Source organism: Calliphora vicina, chromosome 1 (assembly GCF_958450345.1).
Source record: "Calliphora vicina chromosome 1, idCalVici1.1, whole genome shotgun sequence".
Lineage (NCBI taxonomy): Eukaryota > Metazoa > Arthropoda > Insecta > Diptera > Calliphoridae > Calliphora > Calliphora vicina.
Genome location: NC_088780.1, coordinates 101,853,957 through 101,876,356, shown reverse-complemented (window position 1 = coordinate 101,876,356; position 22,400 = coordinate 101,853,957). Strand labels below are relative to the sequence as shown.

Here is a 22,400-nt window from a genome sequence, read left to right as displayed (position 1 = left end):
CGTAGCCAGGCGGCTGTACAATTAATTATTAATACCAGTATAAATAAAATTTTTATATTCAAATAAATAAATAATTTGTATTCGACTCTCAGTTCTCCAGTTTGCAACGTGTGATCATTGTGTCGAGACGTATCGTTTAAAAGTGCTTCTAATATACGTACAATATTTCATATTGCGTTTATTATCGATTGTTTGATTAAAAAAAAATTGAATTGAAACGAAAATAAAGACATCATTGCAATTAGTTAAATAAAAATTGATAAAAGAAGTGAATTCAGACAGCTAAACATTTAATATGACGCAAGAACATAATGCAGCAGTCCTAGATTTAAATCCAACATTTTCTACATTGATATTTTTTGTTAATGGCAAAAAGGTAATTTAAATAAATAATAGTATTTAAAAATAATTTATGTATGAAAACAGTTAGTATAACTTTTGGTTAAAACATAACTATACATTGTGATTAAGGGGGGGTTAGAGAACAAATTTTATTAACACACATAGGTATTTAAATACACGAAAATTTTATAAATAAAAGATATTTGTTGATTATTTATTGAGTCAATTCCCTAATATTTGTTGTAATCGTACTCGCATTGTTATTGTCTGTCATACATAAAAACGTCAGACTGTTTCAACTTCTCATCAAACGAGTATCCATCATGAACACTTATACCTGGTTTGACGGTATAAATAATAAAATAGAGTGTTAAATATGCGTTTCACAATTGCAAAATGATGTATAAAAAACTAACTTTGAAAAAAAAAAATGTTTGTATAATTTGTATGCAATTAAAATCTGCTCCCCTGACCATGTCTTAGGACGGGTGATTAACGTTTAAATGTCAGATTAATTACAATTAATATGTTTATTATAATGTGTAAAAAAATGTAAGAACTATATGTGAAATTTTTCTTTTTAAATGATAAATTTAGAATTTTTTTTAAAAAAATCACTATTTTCTACCATTGCCTGTAGGGTACATGTGTATATCGATTTAAAAATCTTATCAAAAATTAAAAAAAATAAGTATAACAATTAAGCTACTTTTTTGTCAAAATGCATTAATTTTTATACCCTTCACCAAGTGGCAAGTGATTTATATTTTTTTGTCATAAATTAAAAAAAGAATTAAAAATAAAATTTGGAAAAAACTTCTTTAAAAAAAATTAAAAAACAAGTTAGAGAGATACGTATATTCGGCTGTGCCGAATCTTATATACCCTTCACCAAATTATACTACAAAATAAAAATTTTAAATAGTTTTAGGTAAACAAAATTTCTTTTTTTTCCAAAGTAGTTTTTTTTTAATTTTTTGGAAAAAAAATTTTTCGAATTGTTTTTTAAAATTTTAATTTTTTTTTTGTTTTTTTAACATTTAGCGAAAAAAATTTTTTTTTTTTATAAATTTTTTGGAAATAAGATTTTGACATTCTCGTCAAATCAGCATAGGTGTTCCAACATTTTGATTAAATAATATCTAGTTGATTTTTTGTTGTTGTTGCTTTTGTCTATCATTCAGGTTCAGTTGTAAACATTAACGTGTTTTGTTTGCCTTATCACTTGTTTGCATTTTTAGAAAATGTGTTTTAATTAAATTAGTTTAGAAAAGTTTTTTTAAATGGAAATTATTTTAAGAGCATTGTCTGGACATTTATAGATATATATTATTGTTAATTGTATTAGTTAAATTTTGAATAAATTGTAGAAAAATATCAGTTTTTTTCATTAAATTAAGGAATTAGTACATAAAGTACGAAAGATAGCTGAGAATTTCAATGTTAGCGAATGCTTCTTTCCGAGTAAAAACTCGTCCGTTAGCGAATTCCATCATAGCGTTGTCAATGATTCTTACAGAAACATCAAGCATTAAATGTTAACCAAAATAAGTAATACGGTTAAACATCTTAGCATTGGCAAAACAATGGAAACTTTTAAACTTCTACATTGTTAATTAGCCAACAATCTACATTTACCCGTCTTGGTATCACTTCACATTCGAATATCAATTGTAGATTGAAATTTTGAACAATTTCTGTATAAAACTAGAATTTTTATTCAATACATTTTATTTGTAATTAATATTTCGACTTTTAAATTTCCATAACTGTATTTTTGTTTTTGAATTGAGAGCATTAAAGTTGACATGTGTAATTTTACATGTTAATTCTTAATGTACATTGCAAAAAAAAACACAGACAGCCAGCAGAGCTTCGAATTAATTATTTCAATTTAAGCTTAATCCCATAAAATCTTAATTTAGAATAAAAAAAATATCAGCACTTCATTTCATATTAACATTCTCAAAGGCATTTATTTAAATAGAATTCATGAATGTTTAATTAATTCATAATAAAATTGAACGCTGAATTTTTGTTAATTCAACTCTAATTAATAAGGAATATTTGACAACTACAGATGTACGGACATATTGTAGCTAGATCGTCTAAGAATTTTATATGAACCCAGACTATATATACTTTTGGTTTTTACAACCAATATTTCGATATGTTGCAAATGGACTGACAAACTCAATATTCCACCCATCTTTTTGGTGGTAGGTATAAAAAATAGAGCAATAAAAGCTCATAAACTAATTTACCGAGATTTTAAAAATATTAAGAAACCGAACCCTTACTATCTTTTCGGATTATCTTTTTCTTTCATAATTATGCCTTTTCAAAGCATTTAAATTAAAATACAAATAAAATAATAAAGTGTATATAAATAGGTAGCAACTATCTAAGCATTTAAACGTAAATATCATTTTCGTTAAAATGATAATTCTAAGATTGTTCAAAAGTACTTGTAGATAATAATGAATATTCCAGCAATATACATACATTTTGATAATAAATAATTGTACAACATAATACCTGCTACTATTATATTTTTTAATTATTTAATATGTGTTATAAATTTCATTATATGAGTAGTATCATAAAATAAATGCTATATTTGTATACAAAATTACGCCCAAATTTTGTTTTTTATTCAACTGTAACAGAAAAAACATCAGATTCATTGAGAACTACGCCATATTTATCAGTTAAATGGTTGAGTTAAGAAACGAAATTTTTCAATTGTTGTTGCAAAAACGTTATCGATGCAGTAAATTGTTATAAATAAAGTCAGCTGCTACGTAAGTTGAGGGTAAGATACCGTTAACGATAACACAGGTTTTGTATTAAGTGTGTCCGTTTCGTAATCGTATTGAATTCGGGATTTTTCAAATGTTTAGCTTTTATATTAAAACATTTGTACAATATAATCCCCTGTCTATACTTGACAAATATTTATCATAACAATTAATGACGTTTGTTGTCAATACAAAGTTGTTTAAGCAAAAGCACTAACTATTTTGTCATAACGAAGCAATAACACTAATAAATGGAGACTATTTTTTATCTAGACAACCATTTTTATGTTTTTATACAAACTTATCAGGTATAGACAGGGGGTAAATTGATTCAAAGTATTGGCCATTGCTATGACCTTGTCCCAACTTTCTTGAAACATATTTATTCCGCGCCAAAAGAACTGCTCATCTTTTGAGTCCTAGAACGAATCAAGCCAATATCGGATTCTCTGTTCTGAAGTGAAGCGTATCCCATAGAGAGAGCGTTCTGCAACGATCGAAACAAATAGTAGTCGTACGGGGCAAGGTCTGAACTATAAAGCGGGTGAGGCATAACTTTACAACCACTTCATTCTAAATACTTTTGAACAGGTAATTATTGCAACATGTGGCGGAGTGTTGTCATGATGGAATATTACGGCCAATGTTCGCTTCAAATGAATCAGTTACGTTCGGTACAGGTTGGCTTTTATGATCTGGTCAGATTTCAGTAGCTCATAATAGATAGGACCCTTTTGCTCCCACCAAATGCAAAGCAGTACCTTAACGTTATGGATATTTGACTTTTGTGTCGATTCGGCTGGTTGGGCGGGCATCACATACGATCTCTTACGCTTCGGGTTATCTTAATGGATTAATTTTTCATCGCAAATAATGATTCGGTGTAAATTTTTTTATTTTATAGCTTCCAAGCATCATTTCGAACATGGTATCCAACTTCCCCGCCTTTGGATGAATCCTGCTGTTCACAAACGTTTTGAAATTGCTGATTGTATAGCTTCCAATGATTTTGAAAACTCTTGTTGAGTTTAACAACAATCCTATGGAATAATGGCTCTCATTCATCGTCTTCAAAAATGTTTGGGTGATCTTTGTCTTTCGTGTCAAAATCAACACTTCTGAACCGCACAAACCATCTCTCGCATCGATGAAACACATTCACCATAATCTTTATTGAGCAATCGGTGTGCTTCTTTAAATTAAAGAAGTAACGCAAAACTTCCCACAAAATTCTTTACATTATGTTCATTAACTAAGAGAGAATAAATGGCAGATGTACCCTTTAAAATTACATATAAGTTATTGAAGACAAACTCCGCATTCAAAAGATACGCCATCTATTGTGAATAACGCACAACAGATTTATAAATATTGACGGTCATAAGTAAATTCGTGTGCCCGTTTCGTAATCTTATATGAAAATTTCTATAATAAAAATATGTTTTGTTACATTTATGGTGAATATAGAGTCAACAAGTTTATCAGGCTTAGTGAAAAACACTGAATTTAGTGAAAAACACTGAATGAGTCGAAAATCACATTGATGGCTGCTATTTTTGCAGATCATTGGATAAATAATGAATGGCCTCTGAGAGAATAAATGACGCTTGGAAAAGAATATGTTATAAACCCAAATTTTATGGCAGATTACTGTTAGAGTATGACATGGATGTATCCTAACCCTATGTCTCCACGTAGCAATATTTATTGCTGCAATTGTCAAATTTGATTGCGTCAAAAATGTTGAACATTTTGTATTTGTGACGAAGGTTTTCTCCACCTAAAGCAATCAGCAATCACTCTGATGTTGTTCTGCCGACGTTATTGCTTGAGCTTAGCAATAAAAATTGCTACGTGGAGACCTAGTAGAAAATCTAACAAAAAAAAGCTTCTAACCTGTAAAATAATTTTCAATAAAATGTTATAAAATCGTATATTTTGGTAAAAATTCCATTTGAATAAAACAAATTCTAGACGAAATTATACATACAATCAAATTTATGCACTTCAGATGTTGAAAACAGATTGGAAAATTACTTATTATACGTTTCTTAGTGTTCGATTTATTTCGCTTAGCAATAATTGCAAAATATTTGATTGATTTGTAACCATAATAACATCGTTTTTAAATATGAGTACTTACTTGTCTTATCAACTTTGTTGTTTATATATCAATATATATGTATATTTCATTAAAAAACAATAACAATTTTAAAATGGCAACTTTTTGTGTAACCTTAATGAAAAAAAAATAACACATAAAACATCTTATCAATGACTGCTGTGAGACCCCCCTGTGACGTACAGATAATAACAATCTTAAAACTGTTATACTGCACTTTTGTAGGACTAATAAATTAGTAAACAAATAAATAACTCTGTATAAATATAGAACATTTTATTATTCAAATGTTTTATTAGCACAAAAAGACCTAGTTTTCCACATATTAGTTAAATTTGCCTTGGAGGTGGGTTAAGTTAAACTCTAAGAGCTAGTTTCTGGGATAATAAAATCTACATTCTTCGTTTAAACCTAGATTAAGTCAACTAAAAATTTTATTTCTCACTAATTTTATTTCTCATTTTGTATATAATCTAGGTTTAACTGAGCATTATTGACGAGTTAAACCTATGAAAAAAATTATTCCGATCGATTTTGTTTCTTCAGATTCCATTTGATTTTGACAGTTTCCAAAATATTTTACAATTCTGAATTTCCAAATATAATTTGGCAATATTTTGTATATTAAAATAAAAATCAAGTTTTTGGTAACCCCCTGTTTATAATTGACAAATTTTGATCATAATAATTAATGACGTTTGTTGCCAAGACAAAGTTGTCCGTGCAATAGCACTAACAATTGTGTCATAACGAAGCAATAATACTAATAAATGAAGACATTACCTGAAATTTTTTTTATCTTGACAACAATTTTGACTTTTATCATGATAAAAATTTATCAGGTATAGATAATTATTTAAAAATATCTGGAAAACAAATAATTACAAACTAATAACAATTCCACATATACGACATTCACACGATGAATTTTCAGTCATGCAATTTTAGCAATTCTCTTTTGAATTTTCTGTTACTCCACCCCTCTTGCCAACAAACTCATAAAATCACTTAGAGTGACATGACAAAACAAGACATCGTAAAAATTCCTTATTAAAAAAAAACAAGTTAGAGAGCTATATTCGGCTGTGCCGAATCTTATATACCCTTCACCAAATTATACTTCAAAATAAAAATTTTAAATATTTTTAGGTAAACAAAAATTTTTTTTCCAAAGTTGTTTTTTTAATTTTTAGGAAATTTTTTTTTTCGAATTGTTATTTTAAAATTTTTAAACAGCTGTTACGAACAAAATCAACTATTGTGAATGAAAAGTTCATGAGAATATTACGATAGCAATTTTCCCTTCGAGGGAACATAAATTTCACGTATTATTGCCGATAGGGTCTATTGACTAGCATGTATTTTGTTGTTGCAAGAGTTAGGTTTTGGACAACAGACTTAGGTTTTTGACACGTCTCGTCTTTTATTACATAGTTTTATTTTATATTTATTCTTACATACATAAGTTTAAAAGTTTCCATTGTTTTGCCAATGTTAAGCATTATATCCACATTATATACATGTATTTTTGTTAATTATTCCCTATATTTTAATAGAAAACCTAGTAAAACCTGGTAAAAGGTCATGTTTTTTAAAACTGCACAGAGAAAATTCGGTTGCAGACATAGACATTTTCGGCTCTATCAACAGAAAATCAGTTGATAAAGAAGAATTTCCGTTGAAGCAACCAAACTTTTGTTACCTCTTCTAAAATGGTGTAGCCACAACTGTAAAATTCGGTCACTAAGAATCATTCGATTGGCAACAAATTCGGTTGCTATCACGAATCTGTTTTCTCTGAAAGAATGGAATATTGTTTTAAAAAAAGTTTCCATTTTATTGTCACAGTCGCTAAGTAGGTCTGGGTTGAATAACAACTCGCGGCTTCGTATAGCGGTTCCTGTTCTAAATCGAGTACCATTTAAAACTCGACTGATCAACTGGAGGAGTATCAGTATCATTACCACTCTTGATTTTAATAAGAAGGTTTAAGCTTTCCAGCTTCCTATATGAAGATATAGGTCTATTAGGGACTTACTGAAATCGACATGGGCTAATTTGCGAGTCGTTATACTCTGCCGACAAACTTAAACAAAAATGTATTGTTACTCACTATTTAAAGGATCGTAATACATCACTTTACTTCACAAATGTTACAATACTCTCCCAAATTAATCTTAAATATCATCAATTACACATTTTATTTAAATAATTTAAAAGTATTAAGTTCTGCATTCCTAAAACATAGCTTTGATTCTAGAAATATAACTATTTGTCTTATTTTCCTAGGTAATCGATACCAATCCCGATCCAGAATGTACCCTTCTAACATATTTACGTGAAAAACTAAGATTATGTGGCACAAAATTGGGCTGTGGCGAGGGTGGATGTGGTGCCTGTACCGTCATGATTTCTCGCATTGATACGCTAACGAATCGAATTAAACATATAGCGGTGAATGCCTGCCTGACTCCGGTATGTGCCATGCATGGTTGTGCCGTGACTACAGTGGAAGGTATTGGCAGTACGCGAACTCGATTGCATCCAGTACAAGAGCGTCTGGCTAAAGCCCACGGTAGTCAGTGTGGTTTTTGTACACCCGGTATTGTCATGTCTATGTATGCACTGTTGAGAAATTTATCCCAGCCCTCGATGAAAGATTTGGAAATTGCTTTCCAGGGAAATTTGTGCAGATGCACGGGCTATAGACCCATTTTAGAGGGTTATAAAACATTTACTAAAGAATTCGGCTGTGCTATGGGTGATAAATGTTGTAAGGTGAATGGCAATAAATGTGGAGAGGGAATGGAAAATGGTGGTGACGTGGTCGACGATAAACTATTTGAGAAAAGTGAATTTGTACCCTTCGATCCCTCACAAGAACCCATATTTCCTCCGGAGCTGCAGCTGAATAAAGAATGGGACTCTCAAACGTTAGTGTATAAAGGTGAACGTGCTACTTGGTATAGACCTGGTAATTTAGAAGATTTATTGAAGATTAAGGCCCAATTTCCGGAAGCCAAGTTGGTGGTGGGCAACACTGAAATAGGCGTGGAGGTTAAATTTAAACACTTTCTATATCCAGTCTTGGTAAATCCCACAAAAGTTAAGGACATGATTGATGTCCAGGAACTCGAGGATAGTATTTATTTTGGTGCTTCCGTTAGTTTAATGGATATAGACAGGATTTTAAGATCCAGCATAGAAAAGCTACCCGAACATCAAACAAGATTTTTCCAATGTGCCGTAAATATGTTACATTATTTTGCTGGTAAACAAATTCGTAATGTGGCGTCATTGGGTGGCAATATTATGACGGGTAGTCCCATATCCGATATGAATCCGGTGTTGATGGCGGGTGCTGTTAAGTTGAAAGTGGCCAAGTATGTTGAGGGTCAAATAAAATACAGAGAAGTTTGCATGGCATCTGGCTTCTTTACGGGTTATCGCAAGAATATTATAGAACCCACAGAAATTTTGGTGGGTCTGTATTTCCCCAAGACTTTGGAACATCAATATGTGGTGGCTTTCAAACAGGCCAAACGTAGAGATGACGATATTGCCATTGTAAATGCTGCCATAAATGTGTTCATTGATCCCAAGTCCATAACTGTGGATAAGGTGTATATGGCTTTTGGTGGTATGGCTCCTACCACTGTCCTGGCCACACGCACTGCCGACATAATGGCTAAACAACAATGGAATAAGGTGCTTATGGAGCGTGTGGTTGAAAATCTATGCGCAGAGTTGCCTTTGGCTCCCTCAGCTCCTGGTGGCATGATTGCCTATCGTCGTTCCCTGGTGGTGAGCTTATTTTTCAAGGCCTACTTAACAATAACCCAACAATTAATTAAATCTGGCATTTTGCCCCAAGATTCTTTGCCCCAAGAAGAACTAAGCGGTTCTGATGTCTTCCATACGCCTGCCTTAAAAAGTGCTCAACTGTTTGAAAAAGTTTCAAACAAACAATCGGAATGTGATCCTATTGGCAGACCAAAGATACATGCCTCCGCATTAAAGCAGGCTACCGGAGAAGCCATCTACTGCGATGATATGCCTCGCATGGAAAATGAATTGTATTTAGCGCTGGTTTTGAGTACAAAAGCTCATGCTAAAATCCTAAGCATTGATGCTTCGGAAGCGCTTGCAATGCCCGGTGTTCATGCATTCTTCTCCAGCAAAGACATAACCCAACATGAAAATGAAGTTGGTCCAGTGTTTCATGATGAAGAGGTTTTCGCCTCAGATATGGTTTACTGTCAAGGTCAAGTTATTGGAGCTATAGCGGCCGATAATCAAACTTTAGCTCAAAGAGCGGCTCGTAAGGTTAAAATCGAATATGAGGATATAAAGCCAGTTATTATAACTATTGAACAGGCTATCGAGCATAAATCATACTTCCCAGATTATCCCCGTTTTACGGAAATAGGTGATGTAGAGAAGGCTTTCAGTGAGGCCGATCATGTCTATGAAGGTTCTTGTCGCATGGGTGGCCAGGAACATTTTTATTTGGAAACCCATGCCTCTTTAGCCGTGCCCCGAGATTCAGATGAAATTGAAATCTTCTGTTCAACACAGCATCCCTCTGAGGTACAAAAACTAGTGGCCCATGTATTGTCAACTTCAGCCCATCGAGTAGTGTGTCGTGCCAAACGTTTGGGAGGCGGTTTTGGTGGCAAAGAGTCTCGTGCTATAGCTGTTGCCTTGCCCGTGGCTTTGGCCTGCCATCGTCTTCGTAGACCCATACGTTGTATGCTCGATCGTGATGAAGATATGATGATCACCGGTACTCGTCATCCCTTTTTATTTAAATACAAAATTGCTTTTACCTCTGAAGGTCGTTTAACCGGTTGCTATATTGAGTGCTACAATAATGCCGGTTGGTCTATGGATCTTTCCTTCTCCGTATTGGAAAGAGCCATGTTTCATTTTGAAAATTGCTATAAAATACCCAACATTAAGGTGGGTGGTTGGGTTTGTAAAACAAACTTACCATCGAACACGGCATTCCGTGGCTTTGGTGGTCCTCAGGGCATGTTTGCGGGAGAGCATATAATACGTGATGTGGCCCGCATATTGGGAAAAGACTATTTGGAAATTATGAAACTGAATTTCTATAAAGAAGGCGATATAACGCACTATCAACAAAAGTTGGATAACTTTCCCATTGAGAAATGTTTCTACGATTGCCTGCAACAGTCGAACTATTACCAGAAAAGGAAAGAAATTGAAGAGTTTAATCGTAACCACCGTTGGCGCAAGCGTGGCATATCATTAGTTCCCACAAAATATGGCATAGCCTTTGGTGTTTCACATCTCAATCAAGCTGGTGCTTTAATAAATATTTATGCTGATGGCTCGGTGCTGCTTTCGCATGGTGGTGTGGAAATTGGCCAAGGTTTACATACCAAAATGATACAGTGTTGTGCTCGTGCTTTACAAATACCCATAGAATTCATACACATTTCCGAGACTGCCACTGACAAAGTGCCAAATACATCACCTACGGCTGCTAGTTCGGGATCCGATCTAAACGGCATGGCCGTTCTGGATGCTTGTGAAAAGTTAAATAAACGTCTGGCTCCGATTAAGGAGGCCCATCCGAATGGATCTTGGACAGAATGGATTAATAAAGCCTATTTCGAACGTGTCAGCCTGTCGGCTACCGGCTTCTATAGAATGCCTGATATCGGCTATGATCCTGTTCAAAATCCCAACGCTCTAATGTACAACTATTTTACCAATGGTGTTGGTTCGTCGATAGTTGAAATCGATTGTCTAACTGGAGATCATCAGGTCCTAAGCACAGATATTGTTATGGATATTGGTTCGAGTTTGAACCCAGCCATAGATATTGGTCAAATTGAGGGAGCCTTCATGCAAGGCTACGGCCTATTCACATTGGAAGAAATGATTTACTCGCCTCAAGGTGTTCTCTATTCTCGCGGCCCCGGCATGTACAAATTACCTGGTTTTGCTGATATACCGGGAGAATTTAATGTGACAATTTTGACAGGAGCTGCTAATCCCCGGGCGGTTTACTCCTCCAAAGTAAGAGATAATTTGTGTTTTAATTGAAGTTGTTGTTTTTATCATGTTTTTTTCAGGCTGTTGGCGAACCTCCTTTGTTTATTGGCTGTTCTGTGTTCTTTGCCATTAAAGAAGCCATTACGTCGGCCCGACTAACGAATGGCTTGAGCGAGGACTTTAAATTAGAATCACCAGCTACTTCGGCTCGTATACGTATGGCTTGTCAGGATGAGTTTACGAATTTGGTAAGAAAATATTAACAATTTGAAATGGCTTTTATTAAATCTTTATATATTGTTTTAATGAAGATCTAGTTAGTTAGTTTTCTATAGGAAACTTTCAATTGATTCGGCATTATATTAAAAACGTTGGATACAACTAGTTTTCTTTAGGAAATTTTTGGATTCAACTTGTTTTTATTAGAAAATTATTTGATTCGATTAGATTTTAGACTTATTTTGTATGAAAATTTGTATTCGACTAGTTTTTTACAGAAAGTATTCTTTTTTATACACTTCACCTTCGTGAGCAGGGGATATATAAGTATGTCATTCCGTTTGTAATTTCCACAATATAATTTTCCGACCCTATAAAGTATATATATTCTGGATCCTTATAGATAGCGCAGTCGATTAAGCCATGTCCGTATGTCTATCTGCCCGCTTGCCTGTCTGTTGAAATTTTCTGAAGTCCTCAGATATTTTCGGGATCCAAATCTTCAATAATTCTGTCAGACATGCTTTCGAGAAGTTTTCTATTTAAAGTCAGCAAAATTGGTCCACAAATGGCTGAGATATGAGGAAAAAACCAGGACAACCTCGATTTTTGACCTGTTTTTGACCTACATATATCTGGATTACTAAGTCTTGAATATAGACAATACGGATATCTAATGATATACCTTTGCAACGACGTATATAAGACCATAGTAAGTTGGACCTACAATGGGTCAAGATCGAATAAAATATTTTTTAACCCCAAGTAAAAAATTTAAAAAACAAAAATTTTTTTTTAAGATTAAAAAAAAAATTAAATTTAAAGAAAAAAAATTTTAAAATATCAATTCAAAAAAAAAAAAATTTCCAAAAAAATTAAAAAAAATAAATTTAGTTTACCTAAAAATATTTAAAATTTGTATTTTGAAGTATAATTTGGTGAAGGGTATATAAGATTCGGCACAGCCGAATATAGCTCTCTTACTTGTTTCATTATAAAACTGTTCGAATTGATTAATTTTCTTTTTTAAGAAAACATCGACTTGGTTTTTATTGAAATCGTTATATTTGACTTGTTTTCTGTAGAAAAGATTGGAATCGAATCCGGCATTAATTCGATTAGATTTCTTTAGAAAAGTTATCGACTTGTTTTGTATGAACATTTTTATTCGAATACTTTTCATTATGAAACTGTTCGATGCGATTAGTTTTCTTTAGAGATCTTTGGTTCGTCATGTTTTCAAAATAAAACTTTAGACTCCCCTAGTTTTCTAGAGGAAACATTCGATTCGTCTTGTTTTTTAGTAGATGAAATTCGATTTGACTTGTTTTCTATAGATAACATTGGATTTGGTATGTTTTTTATAGAACGATTCGTGTTTTATTAATAAAACTATTCAATTCGATTAGTTTTATTTCCAAAAGTTTAGACTCGGCATTCAATTCCAATTGTTATCCACAGAAAACATTCGATTCGACTTTGTTTTCAAAAGAGAACTTTCGAATCGCCTTGTTTCCTAGTGAAAACTTCAGAATTCAATAGTTTTCTATAGAAAACTTTTTAATCGACTTGTCATCCATAGAAAACATTGGATTTCAATTGTTTCTTTTGTAAAACACTTTCGATTAGAGTTGTTTTGAATAGATTTGATTAATTATATTTATAAAAGTTTATATTTTACATGTTTTCTTTAGCAAACTTTAGATTCGACTAGGTTTCTTTAAAAAACTTTTTTATTCGATTAGTTTTCATTTTAAAATTTAGCATTAAATTTTTTATTACAAAAATTCATTAAAAAATATTAGATTTGACAAGTTTATTTTCCTAAAGCAAACATTCGTTTAGATTACACCATGATAAAAATATAGAAGGTAGTTTCAATCAATTTTTTTTTCAAATAAGGTTTTTTGAAGTTTCCTTATTTTGTGAGCATTATAAAAAGCGTTGCCACATTCCTAAAAATGATTTTTATTTTAGAGAAATTTTTTACAAAAAATGTGTAATTTATAATTTAGTATTTAAATAAAAATGTATTAAGTATGTTGTGTTGGAAGTTAATGATTCAATTCCTAACATTCGCTATATAATTTGGGCTACCTGACATAGAATTTTCATTAAATTTTAAAAAAAATTAATTTTAACGTTCCAAAAGGCTTAAAAAACTGGTGTTTGGTTTGTATAATCCACCCTCTGACAAGTTTTACGTACATCCAGCCACTGTTGTCGTTTGTTAGGTAATGTAGGGACTTTAAAAAAATTTACATTTGAATTTTTGCAAAAATATGTGGTATTTTCGCAGTTGGGGAAAATGCAACTCATGTTTGTTAAATCTTAAAATAATGTTCACAAATTAGCTTTGAAATATTTGAAAATTAAAATTTTACCTTTGATCCCAATTTGATAGTAAATATTTTTTATATTTTTTTTAATATTCTTCAAATTAATGAAAATTATGTATTAATTTTTTCACAAACTTCAAAGAATATATGGGAAAATTTTTAATTAATATGGTATTACTATTTTAACGAAAACGTCAAAATCCTTAAGCATGTCAGACGTAGAATTTTAAAAAATAAAGAGAGAATGAAACTACCTTCTATTTTTCTACTATGGAATGTGGCAACGCTTTTTATAATGCTCACAAAATAAGGAAACTTCAAAAAACCTTATTTGAAAAAAAAAAATTGATTGAAACTACCTTCTATATTTTTATCCAAGGCGTATCTAATAAGGTGACGTCGAAAAGCCAGCTGACTTTTTTTTGCTCGATTTGTTTTTCACTTCTAGCTGTCAAAGTTTGTTTACATTTCTATATTAATTTAAATTAACGTTTTTGTTTCTTTTAATAAAAAATATAAAATAGTAGAAAAGTGAATAATTGATAATATAAAAGTGAATGGAGTACTTCTTGAAAGTAAATTTCACGTATTTATTTATTTTCACCCCTGTTTTTGATTTTTGCAGTCTGCTGTTGTTTAGCTGTTTGACAGCTAGCAAATAATTTTACAAAAACAAAGTACATGTTGTTTTTGGTAAAGTTGTATTTGTTGTAGAATTGGGTATACCTGTAAATAAATTTGCCTTGATTTTTATCATGTATTTTTCTACTATGGATTACACCATTTCCAATTGTATTTCAGAAATTTCCAATTGAATTTCACAAATTTCCAATTATATTTCAGAAAATTCCAATTAAAATTAGAAATTTCTTAAATATAATTGGAATATTCTGAAATTCAATTAGAAAATATTGATATATAATTGGAAATTTCTGAAATTCAATTGGAAAATTCTAAAATATAATTTTTTTTGAAATACAATTGGAAATGGTCTAGCTTTGATTAAAAAACTTTCGATTCGAATAGTCTTTATTTTTGCCATTTTTAATGCCACAATTTTTATTAAATCTCTGCTTTATTATTTTTACAGATTGAGCAGCCCCCTGCTGGAAGTTATGTGCCATGGAATATTGTACCTTAAAATTAATATTTTTTTTAATTTATTAGCAAAAATTTAGCTAGAAATAAACGCAATAGACATTTTTTTTGTATACAATTAAACTGTGAAATTAAATGAAATATTTAGAAAATTAAATATAATACTCGTATACTTTGTTTAATTTATTACAATGAAATATAAAACTGATGAAATGGAAAATGAAATGATGTGCAATTAAATGTTAATGGCAGAGTCTGTATTAACAGAATTGACCTCAATTAAATGATCATTACTTTGTTCATTTATCACATTGGCATTATCATCTCCGGGCAAAGTTTCATACGGTTGATTGTGGCTGAAAAGGAAATGGAAAATTTTAACAGTATTTTTTCACACCTTAAAGTATGCTTTAAAATGTAGATAATAAATAATTTTATTAAAAACACTGGGAGAAAACGTTTAACTGTTAACTACTATCTACTTTACCTTGGTTTTTTTTTCAATTTAAACAATTTTTTTTTTTGAATTCAACACATCAACTACTTTTATTTGTTTAATTTATAAAATTTTTTCATACAAAATTTGAGCATGCGATACTTGATGACTATTGTCAACTTTTGGCGTTGAATTGTATTTAACGATATTTGAGTTTTGAACATTCGAACAGCTACAAACACTTTTTCTAAATAGTTTGCTAAATTTAGGGCAATGACAGGTAAATGAAGGACGTCTTCTAACGCTAAAGTAAGTCAAATTTCAAGTAATTAAAATATTAATACAAAAAAAAAATTGAGTGTGGTTTAAAAGTAAGCGCCTGTGCAAATCGCAGTGTAAAATCTTAAAACATTTGTAAATCAACATTTTAAGCCAGTTATATATATTTTACTGGCTAAAAGCCAAAAGTGCAGGTGATACAGAAAAAAACATACACATAGTTTACTAAATAAAAAGTTTAATATCTAAAAGTAGTAGAAAACAATATAAATAAAACATACAATATAATAATTTACAAATTACCTAAGTTTACAAAATCTATACGTACATACTTGTATAAATAAAAATTACAATTTATGACTTAAACATTTGTACAATGTTGTAAACAAAATAAACAATTTTACACACATTGTTGGTTGTAAAAAAAATAAAAAAATTTACATAATTAATTCTAAATAGCTAAATTCGTTAAAAACTAAATTTGTTCTTTTTGATCGTTAACTGTAAGAGAAACGGTAGAAGGTACAGTAGAGGGTGATACTACAGATTCCACGGTTTCATTGGATTTGGAAATATCACTAGAGTGCCTAAAATATGGGTTTTTGAAAGTAAAAGTTTTTATTGAAAGTGTCAAACACTAAAGCAACTATAAAGGTAAACGTTTAGAAGGTTAATAGGAATGTTATGAAATGAAATTGTTAGATAATACTGAAGGACATAAAATTGTTAGAGATTTGAGTATAACAGTTTTGAGTTTTTTAGGAATGTTAAAAAAACCATGAAATGAAACTGAAGAATATGAAAATTTTAGAGGTTCTTTAACTACGAACATGTTTTTTTTTCAATAAATGCTTAAAACTTCAACTTAAATGATTAAATTTACATATGTATGTATTTATGATTTGTTTTTTTTAATAAATTTCTATTTTTGCTGCCAATTTATAAGTACCACAATTGCAATAAAAATCGCTGAATGAAATATAAAAAAATAATGACATTTAATGTAATAGTGCCAAAGTAATACCACCATAAACCCATAGTAAAGTAGATAACAATGTTTAAGAAATAATTGAAAACATACCTGTAAAACACATAATGCTGTAACATAAAGAATATATCAAATAATACCGAAAATAGACCCAGACCAAATTTGGTAGGATCACCAAATATTGATACCCAATCATCTAAAAGTAAATTAAAAAAAAAACATTAATATATAATAACATTTTTCTATTAAGAAACAATAAATTTACCATAATTATAAGCATTAAGTATCATTTGCAGCATACTCAATGTGCCACCTGTAAAATCTAACAATATATTACCAATACTCCAGCCGATAGTACTTTTACGACGATAATTCATTAAAGCCTGTTATAAATAAAGAAAAAAAAATAGTTAAAATGTTTAACAATTCCATAAATATTCATGTTTTTGCTTTTAATTTATTTTATTTCATAATTTTTTAAATGTAACGGTTTATTTTATAAATACTCTCTCTCACTCAAACATAAATTTCTCTCAATATTATAAACACCTAACTTGGCACTACTGTTGCAGTTTTTGTTTACTTTTTTTTGCTTTATTGTTGTTGTATGATACAGCCTCATTTTATTTTATTGTTTTAAACCAGTGATGTTCAAAAATATAAATGAAGATGTATTGGTGAGAGAGCTACCCAGCAAACATAATGTCAAACACTTAAAATAAGAATAAGTTTAGATTTAGAATTTTTGCCAGATATAACCGATTTATTAAATGAATGTAATTTAAATTTTAAGGAAATAAAAGAATACACATTATACGACCGAAATTCTCTAAATTTTTTTATTTATTTCTGACTTTGTTGTTTTGTGTTCATTTGTAATTGAAACGCGTGTGTTTGCTTTGCTTCGTCCAAAAACCAACCAACAACAATGCTTAATGAATTTCTGAAAAAATGAGACATTTGTTACGCTCTTTTAAAGAGAACAAGAATATGTGTGTTGTTACTCAGCGCGAAAGCACAATGAAATGAACATCATTGTTTTAAACACAATTAGTGCTAAATATGTGATTATTTTATCTTTAAAATACTTGAGAAAATACTAGACCGTGTAGCAATATAAAATTTATTATAAATTTGTTGTTTTTAAGTAATTAGTTAAAGTGAAATTTATTTGCAAAAACAAAATTTTCATTTCTATTTATTTTTGCTCTCAGTAAAATATCACTTTCAATTGTACACTTAAAGATATGTGTGCATAATAATGGGTAAGTGCGAAAAGTTTTAGATTTTATTGAGAAATTTCACTGTTAAACGCCTTAGGAACAATATTAAAGTTTTATTAAGAAAACGATTGGTTTTCTGCCCCTGGTGGCTATTAAAGTGGAACACTGTACTAAATGCACAATATTGATAAACTTGAATACATTTTTTTCTGGAAATCTTAAAATGTCTAACCTATTTTGAAAACACCTAATCTAATATTTATATATTTCGCAACAAACACTACTTTCTTCATTGAAATTTTTTTAATATTAATACAATACAACATACCTGTGGCACATATTTTATAATTGTAATTGTTAATTTCACATAACTGCAATAGTATAAAAAGTCCAACCAATGTATAACATTACCAGCTGCTAAACCACATGAAATTATTACAAATATTACAAATAAACTTAAAAGACCAGTAGCTGTTTTAGAAATCCGTTGTTCACCGCGCTTAAAAATTAAGAAAAATCAAAGAATACATTAAAATTCATTAGTAGACACTGGAATTATAACAACAAAAGATGAAAAAAAAACTCACCTCATAAGCGTAACATTGATAAATTGTTATGATGGTGGCAAACATGGCATGCAATGAAAATACAACATCGTTTAACATAACAGGATTGAGACCACGAGGATAACGATTGGTATATTCAGCTTGTATTTCTGGTATCCAATATAGGCCACAATTGAATATTGAATATAAAGAAAAGCCCAATAAATTCATGAAGACAAAGTCAAAATTTAAGCCCACCACAGACTTTCGACGGTAGTTGTCCCATATTTGGGGATAAAAGGACACTGACCAGGCTACAAAATACACCCAACCAAAGATCAATGAAGTGTAAATAATGGCTTCGGAGTTGGCAACAGTAATACGTAGAAATACATCTTTAACACTGAAATTTTGTAATAAATATGAAATATTATTTTTGTTATATTAAAATATATGTAAATATGTAGTTTAAATTAGAGTTGCGTATTCAGTTTTCAATGAAACCGCGGTTTTTCATTGCTAAAAACCGTCTATTATCCTTCAGTTGTAGTTTTTTTCTTTTTGAATTATTGTATATCATAATTTTGAATAAAAAAATCCAAAACAGAAACCGCGGTTTTGAAAGTGGAAATTTATTCAAATTGATATGTATGTACCATCTGGTAACTCTAAAACTTTTTGATTTTCATCTGTAACAAATTTGGCATCACTTTTTCAGTTTTTGTTTACAATTTTGCAACAAATGGTTGTGCGATATTTTGTGCTTGAATATTTAATTAATTTTATAGACAAATAGTGCTTAATATTAACAAATTCCGTGTTTATAACAGAAAGAAATATAGGGCCATAATAATAGCATAAAATAATTGTTATAAATTAACTTAAATATGAAATATATTGTTGTTAAAATATTTACGTTACTTATTTGTTGTTGTTCTCTATACTGAGAAAACATCGCTCTCATTTCTACACATCAACAAATTATTAGTGATTAAACAGGTAATTGCTGGTTTTATTAAAAAAATATACAAGTGTTATTTTATGAAGAAAATATTTATGAAAATTATTGATATAACTAAAAAACAAAAACGATTTGATTAGAGTATCCAAAACTGAAATCAAAAACCAATCAACCGGGTTTTCATTGTTGTAAACTTGACCGGTTTTGGTTTTTTGACAACCCGGTTTTTTAAATAGGTACGAAATGTATTTTCTAAATTTTTTGAGAACCGTTAATAACATTTATACAAAGAATACTGAATTATTTCATAAAAAATTGTAGCGTTTTACAATATCTCGTAAAATATTGGGTGTATGACTTGAAAATGTGGATTTTTTTTTTAAATTGATTGGCTTTTATTTTGCAAATTTTTTACAATATAAATTAATTCAAAGTATTTGCCTTTGTTAGCAATGACCTTTGCCCATCTTTCTGGCAACATATGGATTCCGAGCCAAAAGAACGGCTCATCTTTGAGTACAAGAATGAATCAAGTCAATTTCGGATACTGGTATTTCAACATGTGGTCTATCTGGCGTTAACATGCTGGAATATTACGGTTTCATGTCTGGCCGCATATTCTGGGCGTTTTTCGACCAATGCTCTCTTCAATTGAATCAGTTGTGTTCGGTACAGGTTCCCTTTGATGGTCTGGCAAGATTTCTGTAGCTCATAATATATAGGACCCTTTTGCTCCCACCAGACAGCCAGTCAACTCAGTTCGTCCGTCCGTCTGTCCATGTAAACACTGTGCGCAAAGTACAAGTGGCAATTTTGAAGATATTTCGATGGTACATACATTCAAGGACGAAGCCTTTTAAAACTGGCTGAAATCGTACCATTATTTCACCTAGCCACCATACAAATGTCCAACCGAAATTGGACTTTGTTGGTCATAACTATAACATTTCACCCCCAGAGATCTGCGCCTGGTGTAGGGTATTATAACATACTTTGCTACTTGTTTAAAATTTAAAAAATAACCGTTATTTTCGGGCCTGATCTAATTATATCCGTCTAAATTAATCGAAGTTCGTTAAAAATACTTTTCAACAAATACTTACAGCCACGTTTCATTCGGTTCACTATCGGCCGTTACTTCTAAATGTCCCGGCTTCAAACCTATTACAACGATAGTTTGATTTTGTAGACTGCCAGCATTAAACTCAAAACGTGTTGGCTCTATTAATGTTAAATTGTCATGCTGCGGCTTTAGAATGACAGTGACATCCTGATCCAATGGTTCACTAATAAATAATACATAAAAAAACAATAATACAACATTTTAAAAATATTCTATGGCAGAATATCGTACTTAACATAAATATGAACGGTTTCGGATTTATTAATTAATACGGTAATATCATGGCTGGAAACGGATAAACCTTTGGGCGCCTGCGCCCATGTTTCTGCAACTGCAAATAGAAGTTCAATTAATTGAGAAATATTTACTGAAATTCAATGATTAAAACTTACAAATTAATAGTAATGTGACTATAGTTAAACTCAATTTAGTTTGTGTTCTCAATTTAGTTATTTGCATCGTCAAAATTGAATATCATTGATATTAATGTCCAAGTTGAAGTAGTGGGTTTCAAATAAAATCTGTAATAAAAACAAAAATTTACAGAAATAATTAAAAATAAATCATTATCACTTGCTAATGCTAACAAGTAAGAGTGTTATATTAGGTCCTATCCTGCCTTCAACAGACAGACATACCGACAGAAGGACGGACATAGCTACATCGTCTTAAAATTGTATAAGGACCCAGCATATATGTATGTATATATTTTTGAGGGTCTGCGCGATGAATATTTCGATCTGTTACCTCATCTTTTTGGTGTTGGATATAAAAAGTATAATAAATAAACATAGCTATATTTAAAGCAAATATAATACAATTAAATCGAAAATTAAAATAAGCTAAATAAAGAAAATCAGCTGACAGCTAGCTAGCTGACTGTCATAAATGTCGTCAATATTGATTGACACAACCCTGAACCGATTTTTGTAATAAGTGTTCTTAATATTTGCAAAATAATTATATAGTACTTGTAACTTCGATAAATCGAAATCTAATCTTTACTCTTGGAGTACTGATAGTGCTACGTGACTGAGAATGATAGTGCATGATAACTTTATCAAATCCGTCTAATAGATCCATAATTTGAAATTCAATAGAAATATTATAAAACACAAACAAATAAATTAATACCAATCATAATAAACTACATATTGTTTTATTGCCCTACATTTATTATATCCAAAAGCCATAAATAATAAGTAATAAAAAAACACTATATTACTTTTTTTCATATAATGAATGTTTAAAAAACCACAAAAATAAATAATAAAAATTAAAAATAAACTTTTAACAAAAGTGAAATTAAGTGAAATTCTTTGAGAGCTGTCTATGTAGTGATCGATTATTTGAATTTTGTTTTTATATTTTTTTTTTAAATTTACATTTATGTATTATGTCATTAACCTCTTGAATACGAAATTATTTGTTTGATTTTTAATTGAGTAACACAAAATCAAAACAAACCTCATTATTTCGCGTATGTTTTATTTAAAGCGCAGCTTTATTTATAACATTTTGGGTTAGTTTAAAACTTTATATAAAGATGTTTTGGGTTTTTGTTTTGTCTTCAATTAGAAAGTAAAACAAAATAAATAGGACAATATGTTATTTGCCAAAAATTGCTAATAAATGATTGACTAGTGAATAATATCGTTTTTATGACTATTTACTACGAGTTAGCAATTTTATTCAAAAAGCTTGAAAAGTAAATATTTCGTTTTCCAAAAAAGAATAAAAGCTGCAATAATATGAAACAAAAATGTTGATGTGTTGAATAGGCCACTCGTCTCCACATGCATTAGTGATATCATTGAATTATTCTTGAATTGGTAAAAATTTACAAAAAAAACCAATCTTATCACAGACAAAATAAAACCCAACTGCAAAACAATGG

General features: G+C 30.3%; 2 protein-coding genes across 3 annotated transcripts; one reads left to right on the top strand and one right to left on the bottom strand.

The window, feature by feature from the left end:
* Positions 1–107: 107 nt before the first annotated feature.
* Positions 108–15,110, top strand: ry (xanthine dehydrogenase rosy). Its single transcript, XM_065515260.1, has 4 exons — positions 108–376; positions 7,555–11,316; positions 11,373–11,540; positions 14,941–15,110. The coding sequence occupies exons 1-4, from the start codon at positions 296–298 to the stop codon at positions 14,989–14,991; spliced, it is 4,062 nt and encodes a 1,353-aa protein (XP_065371332.1). The 5' UTR covers positions 108–295; the 3' UTR covers positions 14,992–15,110.
* On the bottom strand, positions 14,994–20,977 carry Ctns (Cystinosin). Of its 2 annotated transcripts, none has more exons than XM_065515261.1 (8): positions 20,896–20,977; positions 20,735–20,834; positions 20,484–20,666; positions 18,462–18,822; positions 18,203–18,373; positions 16,917–17,034; positions 16,745–16,847; positions 14,994–15,304 (listed from the first exon to the last, which is right to left on the bottom strand). In XM_065515261.1, exons 1-8 carry the CDS (start codon positions 20,960–20,962, stop codon positions 15,184–15,186), a joined length of 1,224 nt encoding a protein of 407 aa, XP_065371333.1. In that variant the 5' UTR covers positions 20,963–20,977; the 3' UTR covers positions 14,994–15,183. The 2 variants fall into 2 exon arrangements, with proteins under 2 accessions (XP_065371333.1, XP_065371334.1); XM_065515262.1 differs by lacking the exon at positions 14,994–15,304 and adding an exon at positions 15,882–16,250.
* Between the last annotated feature and the right edge of the window lie 1,423 nt (positions 20,978–22,400).